The sequence below is a fragment of the Olea europaea genome, unplaced genomic scaffold (genome assembly GCF_002742605.1).
Source record: "Olea europaea var. sylvestris unplaced genomic scaffold, O_europaea_v1 scaffold1929, whole genome shotgun sequence".
Lineage (NCBI taxonomy): Eukaryota > Viridiplantae > Streptophyta > Magnoliopsida > Lamiales > Oleaceae > Olea > Olea europaea.
The window spans coordinates 81190-88573 of record NW_019237118.1 but is presented as its reverse complement, the minus strand read 5'-3'; the positions used below and the strand labels follow the sequence as shown (position 1 = coordinate 88573).

The 7384-nt window shown below is 35.1% G+C and overlaps 1 protein-coding gene across 1 annotated transcript; it reads left to right on the top strand.

Moving 5' to 3' along the window:
* The first annotated feature begins 2214 nt into the window (after positions 1 to 2214).
* LOC111379073 (protein disulfide-isomerase 5-2-like) lies at positions 2215 to 6939 on the top strand. The gene is made up of 5 exons (XM_023002397.1): positions 2215 to 2598; positions 4314 to 4417; positions 4621 to 4991; positions 5676 to 5983; positions 6194 to 6939. Exons 1-5 carry the CDS (start codon positions 2386 to 2388, stop codon positions 6506 to 6508), a joined length of 1311 nt encoding a protein of 436 aa, XP_022858165.1. The 5' UTR covers positions 2215 to 2385; the 3' UTR covers positions 6509 to 6939.
* Positions 6940 to 7384: the final 445 nt, after the last annotated feature.

Here is a 7384-nt window from a genome sequence, read left to right as displayed (position 1 = left end):
ATTCAGGAGAACCTTCTAAGTATTGCATGTTTGGGAGGTATTTATAAATCATTTTAAATTATAAATAAATAAGAATAAATGGCGAATTAGCAGTATTCATGAATACATAAAATGTGAATAAAAAATAAATTGATAAGAAAATGTTTATAATTTAGAAATGTAAATGCTTTGGATTAATAGCAGAAAATCACCTTGGAAACATTTTCATTTACAATGTATCCCTCATCTATTGGAAATCACAGAGAACCCCTAATTTGAAACATTTTGTGCGAAAAAACCCCATGCCCTCAAGATCTGTAGGATTTGTCGTTAAAAATAGTAAAAAATGTCAAAATTAAAAATGAATAATTGTAATTTTAGTACTCGAATATTTTATTTTTTATAAATTAAATCCAAATTTTTTATATGTACCAACTAAAATTTCAAATCTTTAAAATTTTACTCTTCACCCCCACCTCACACCACTTAGGATGGGATTTGAACTGGTTGCAAGATGGATGAGTAGTTATGGGAAATGGCATGAATGAATGTAATGGATAGACATACGAGTATAAAACCAATATTTAATTTCAAGTGTCTGCTACCCCGATTTGTGAATTGGGAATGCGGAGTTTTTGTAGGTGTAGTATGTTCTATTTTCATTCAAAATTTTCTTTTTTCTTTTTTGCTTGCAATAGATTCTTGGCTAAAAACAAGAGATCAATAATGGTACTTTTCAGTCTTGCGGATCGTTAAGTATGGCATTGGGTCTTGGCTAAATCGTGCAACTGGCAAAGAGTATTGGAAAGCAACCGAGAAGGATTGATTTGTGCTTCACAGAATCCAAACTAATGTAATGAAGAAAACTCTTGTTTTTCCATAGTGGGCGAGCTCCTGAGGGAAAGAGGACGAATTGGGTAATGCGTGAGTATAGGCTTTGCGACACAGAATTGGGAAGGGCTGGAGTTTCACAGCGAACTGGAGAACATTTTTCTTGCCGGCAGCTCCACTTCTGGCGACACCCATGGTCGTGCATCACCACAGTTAGGCCTCATCTAGACGACCCTTAACATGGCCTAACATCAATCCAAAAAGCCTCCATTCTATTTGCTATTGTTATATATTTATGGTATAAATATAAAATGTGAAAGAAATAATCAAATTAGATAAAGTGCCAAAGTGGTGAGAAATGTGACATTTGTGTGGGACGTCAGGGGTTCGAATCACTCCCCACGCAAATATTAAAATGTCTTGATTTGGGCCTTGGGGCCTTGGGCTTCCTTGACTAAAATAAATATATTTGTTTTTCTTCATTATTTAATGGGTAAGACTAGCCAGTATTTTATGACTGTTTGTTTTTGTAACAACCCACTAACTGCCATTAAAACACCCACTACTCAGTCATTAAAATTCTGCATTAACATGGTGAAGACTGTTGCTACCATCTTGCCTATATAAACCCATATCTTGCTTTGGGAAAAGACACACAAAAAGAAAATAGAATCAATCACTCTTTTCATATTGTGAACTTCTTATATTCGGGTTTTTATACCTATTCTGGAGTACAATTGAGAGTTCTAGAAAAACCATTCGTGATTGCTGCATAAGTGGTTTACGATCGTTGTATCCTGGGAGTGATTGTCCACGGAGGTCACAGCAATTATTGACGGGCAATTTCACTTTAGGACATCGTGCTGTCACGAGACTCGATTGATAAGTTTTATATTTCTGCATTATATTGTTCTGATCACTGCTGCAACTAATTATTTTTCTAACAATCTAAAGTGAAATTATCTTTATAATTAGTTGCCATGTCTGCCGTTATAGAAACGACACCACAGTAGAGTAACAGATTTAGATAAAACTTAAGTCAATTTGATTAAGTTGACTTTAAACTGAAAATTAGAAATAGGAAAATTATATTTTTGGGTTTGAACTAAATTAACTAATTAGCAAATTTATTTAGAAAAAATAAAATAATTTGATTTATTTAGAATAAATTAATTAAAAAATAGGAAATTTCGATTTTTATTTGATTCTTCGATTCTTGATCTAAAACTGAAAATCGAACCAAACCCATGAATTCTCGATTCAAATACTCATTTGAATATTTAATTTAAGAAGAATTCTTCATTCAATTTGATTCGGTAGGAGAGTTTTGTCAAGCCATACTTTTCCAAATAAGCCTTTAGGTTGCCTCCATTTGGAAAAGTCAAACTTTAAGTACTACTTAACCGTTCAAGCGCACACAAGACGAAAGATAGTTTGCGCGAAGAAAATCTGCTTTTGCATTATCATTGCCTCCTCCGACGAACTTTCAGTTCTCGAGCTTCCGACCCCCCTCCCCCCCGGGGCCTTTTATCGGCTAATCAAATTCAAACAAATCGTGCCAGTAATAAACTCAAAATGCTTCCATTGATCCACGTTTTGTTACTATTTTCCTCGCTGTTATCGTTTTCCCCGTCAATCAGTGCATCGCAGGAACATCAGTTCAAGGTGGATGCGAAGGTATTGGAACTGGAAGAATCCGATTTCGATTCTGTTATATCAACTTTCGATTATATTCTTGTCAATTTCTACGCCCCTTGGTGTGGCTACTGCAAACGCCTTGCTCCAGAGGTCAATTACTTGTCTCTTTTTCTTTTAAATAGCTCCCTCTTGATTATTATTATTATGGTTATTATTCCAAAATTGAATGTTCGATCAATGGAGTAATAATTATTACAAAAATGAAATAATTGCTACAGAAGAGAGCAACTTCATCGTGTTGTACATCGTGCTAGAGATGTTGTATCGTATTGGCTTCTTGTTTAATACTTTTTAATTGAACTTTAATTATTCGAAATCGAGTGTTTAATAAATGGAGGGGTGACTATTTAAATTTGAAATGAATGCTGTGGAAGAGTACAATTTCAGCATGTTGTACGGAGAAGAGTGCAACTTCAGCGTGATGTACATAGTGCTACAGATGTTTTACCTTGTTGGTGTCTTGTGGCATGTTTCTTATCGGTTTTCAAAGTGTGAACCTTTTAAAAGTGAATGTTTAATAGATGGAGTAATGGTTGTTTATAAATGAAATGAATGCTATGCTGCAGAAGAGTGCAACTTCAGCTTGTTGTACATCGTGCAAAGATATTGTATCTGCTTGGCTTCTTGTTGATCCTTCTTAATTGATTTTCACACTGTGAACCTTTGTTATCCTAGAATTGGATGTTTAATAGTGGGAGTAATGATTATCTTAAAAGTGAAATGAATGCTGCACTAGAGTGCAACTTCAGCGTGTTGTACATCATCCTAGATATTATGTAACTTGCTGGCTTGTTGATCTTTTTTAATTGATTTACAAATTGTGAGAATAATGAACACTGCAGTTAATATAGTGGTAATACTGATGCTTTAAAGCTTGAGACTTTTCTTGTTGTATTCTAGGAAACAGATTTTGTACCTTGATTCAGAAAGTTATGGCGAACTCCGGAATATGCTTTGTTACCTTAACTAATCCTATTTACATAATAGACAAATTAACAACACTAACTGACCTCTCTTCTAATACAAGTCTAACTGATATAAATGGTATAATCAAGTCCCTGATACAAATAATTTCCCTGATGTAAATTTTGTAATGTGTGCTTCCTAGTTGTTGGCTTTGTCATATTCTATGTAAGTTATGCTGAACTTCCTTCCATGCATTTTGCATGTACTCGTTATAACAATATTCCGGTCAGTGTTCCTATCTATATTCCTACTCTAATCCTGCTATCCTGATTAACTTCTTAATCCATGCCTATCCATTAAAGCATGGGAACCTTTGCTTACTTCAGGACACAACCAGAAACCAATATGGCTGATCATTTATGAAATGCACTCAAAATACTAACGATTGCTTACTATTCACAATATTAGTAGGCTGATGCAATGCATCGCTGATGAAGGGCATGTCAAAGAAAATCATATAATGGTTTGTGTCGGAAATTTGACAAAGTTTTACGCTAGCTGTCAAATCTAGGACAACTCTCTTTTATCCAGGCTTCGACCAGCTATAAAGAAAGTCAGAGTTAAAATGCTTCAGTTACCAACAGGGGAAAAAAATGTTATAACAGAATAGGATATCCGTGCTTTATTGTTACATATGCTCTCTATACTTATTGGGCTCACCGAAAATCACTATTACTCTTTGGCTTCTGTGAGGTCCTTGTTCGGTTGTTCCTACATATATTGTTTTGATCCCTTCATTGTTGGGAGATATATTCAACGGACGCTTATTGTCCATTTGGGATTGACAATTTGAATTCAATGTTTACAAGAAGGCTGACAAATTTTAATGCTGCATGCAGTTGGATAAAGCTGCCCCTGTTCTAGCTGGATTGAAACAGCCCATAATTGTGGCAAAAATAGATGCTGACAAATACAAGCGTCTAGCTTCCAAGCATGAAATTGAGTATGCGGCCACAACCTTTTGATTCAATTACAGTTGGGGAACAGCGAAATTTCCTATTACCTTAATTGAAACCATTTTTTTTTTCGCTTTTCTTTTTCTTGATTTTAGTAAATCTATTCTAGAAATTAGACAGCTGCTTACTAAATAAAGCAATGAGTAGATGGGGTAAAATCCTAAAGATTTTGATTTTTTCTTAAATGCAGTGGGTATCCGACTCTGAAGATGTTTATCCATGGAGTTCCTTCAGATTATTATGGACCACGAAAAGCAGATTTACTTGTTCAATTCCTGAAGAAATTCATTGCTCCTGATGTTGCTATTCTCAATTCAGACTCCGCTATTAGTGAATTTGTTGATGCAGCTGGTACTCATTTTCCTATATTCATAGGATTTGGCTTAAATGAGTCCGTGATATCAAACTTGGCCGTCAAGTATAAGAAGAAAGCATGGTTTTCAGTTGCAAAAGATTTCTCGGATGCAATTATGACCAAATATGATTTTGATAAGGTGCCTGCTTTGGCTTCCATTCATACAGCCCAGAAGGAACAGAGCATCTTTTCTGGGCCTTTTGAAGGTGATATTAAAATTTAGTTGTTCCAACTTTTCATCATAATGAAGCATGTCTCATTTTGAAATTTTGAACAAGTATCTGATGTATAACATACTTTCTCGTGGCTAAAAGTTTCCTAGTTGAGATTTATGTCTATTGGATCAAATTCATTCCATGTCATTGGAATTGGAAAGTAAACTTCTTGTTGGTTAATGTCTTTTACTTTTGAGCCCATAATTAGGATTTGGAAATAGTGCAATTGTATATATTCGGTTGCTTTATACTTTGCATAGATGATGGATTAGACAACATTATAAAGTACCTAAGGATAAAAAATAAGTTAAAATCTTGTCTATTGTCCAGCATTGCTTTCAAACGTTCCGTAAAAGTTCTGTATTTAAATAAGATGTACCTTTTTCCATTTACTTTTGTCAAACATTATTTGGTTTTTACTTTCTTCTAGCATGCACATACTTCCTTATGGTCCTACTGGGTGATCACGTAGCCTAATATATCTAAGTCAGATTTTTCTTTGAGATTTCTTTGCTATATCTTGACTTGCAAAATTTTCTGTACATGTTGGCATTTAGCAGATCTTCAAGGAATAATATACGAACAGAACCTCAACTTTTGTTATTGCTACAATTTTAGTGAGTTTAATTCTACACATTTGATGATTAAATGCATCTTTCTTGTATCAAATGACAGAGCAATTTCTCGAAAATTGTATAAAACAGAATTTGTTCCCTCTGGCATTGCCCATCAATGAAGATACACTGCAGTTGCTGAAAGATGATGATAGGAAAATTGTGTTATCCATCGTACAGGATGAAGCAGATGAGAAATCGCTGGGATTAATAAGAATTTTGAAGGCTGCTGCATCTGCAAATCGCGACTTAATATTTGGGTATGTTGGGGTCAAGCAATGGGAAGACTTTACTGAATCATTTGAAGTTGATAAGAAAACGAAGCTGCCAAAAATGATTGTTTGGGATGGAAACGAGAAGTATTTTTCGGTAAGTGAGGCTTCCTTTTTTTTTCAGAATTTGACTTCACGAAAACTTAAACCGGTTCCTTTTACCAATGTCAGATGTTGCATTTGTAATGAGAAAGATGACGTGTTTCCTTTTTACACATTTGCATCTTATACTTGTCATTTGGCCCAAATATTTGTATACTTGCATACTGATGTTACAATTTTCTGTTTCTCTTTTCGTCACCAACAGATTATTGGCTCAGAAAGCATTGAAGAAACTGATATTGGTACACAAATCTCTCGTTTTCTTGAAGACTACAGAGAAGGAAATGTAATACAAAAACGTATTACTGGTCTGTCCTTCATTGATTTTATAGGCTCACAGATGGGAATCAGATTAGTTTTAATGATTATATTTGTGGTGGCTGTCATGATACTGATCCTCACAATTGGTAAGGAGGAACCTCCAAGGGTTGGCAGAAGAGACCAGGTTGATCACGGTGGGAGCTCTGTCTCTCAGAAAGAAGCCATTGAGTTACTTCGAGCCACTGACAAGGAAGATTGATCTTATGCTTGTTGTGATCCTCTTAATCAAATTACAGGCAACTGCTAGTTTAAAACTTTCTCGTGTTTCAACATTTGCTGAAAAATGACAAAACAAGAGGGTATCTGATACAGAAGAGTGGTGCTATTTCGGACTAAGAATGTGCAGGTATTTGGCATTAATCTTTCTGAAAGAGATCATTTTGAATATTTATTGTGTTTTCTACAAACAAGTTGTATTCAATATGTACTGTACATAAATGGCATTACCAAGAATTCTACTCAACACTCGAGTAGGATTACGGAGCGTGCCTCTTCAAGATTATACGTAGCTGACATGGCAATGTATGTGTGTTGACGCATTGGATTGGATAAATTTGAACATGACAATTGAGATATTTGTTACATATACTTTCTTAATCATGTTGAGTCTGGGATAAGATACATGTCCATAGAATTCTTTATGACTTTCTTTTTTCCTCTTTTATTATTTATTTATTTTGTTACAATATATTGGATCAACCTGATCTCATTACTAAGAACGAGGACAACATACAACGAAATATGGCCATAAATTTCGAAGGAATCTATGACTCAACATTTTGAGTCTTGGGGTAGTTGTGTCTTTTCTAATGTAGCAAATATTGGGAGCTGCTACTTGGATAGGGGCCGTGACAACCCCTGTGACAAGGTGCCAATTTGGTGCCTCCCTATTGGAGGGGGCGCTGTCACAGCCCGTATCCAAGTAGAATTTTCCCCAAATATTTTCTCAAGTAAATTAGTCCTTTCCTTCTAACTTGTGTCTAACCTGCAAGGATTTGACGCTCGCATGATATGAAACAGTGTTATAGACATTCTTGTCTATTTCAATGTGTCGTTCATGCCACAGAAGACGAGG

What these genes read in the sequence shown, in the direction of transcription:
- LOC111379073 (XM_023002397.1), top strand. Translation starts at nt 2,386, where the DNA reads ATGCTTCCATTGATCCACGTTTTGTTACTATTTTCCTCGCTGTTATCG. An exon ending in CTTTTCTGGGCCTTTTGAAG is followed by an intron (nt 4,992 to 5,675) that starts GTGATATTAAAA and finishes ATCAAATGACAG; the next exon opens with AGCAATTTCTCGAAAATTGT. An exon ending in GAAACGAGAAGTATTTTTCG is followed by an intron (nt 5,984 to 6,193) that starts GTAAGTGAGGCT and finishes CGTCACCAACAG; the next exon opens with ATTATTGGCTCAGAAAGCAT.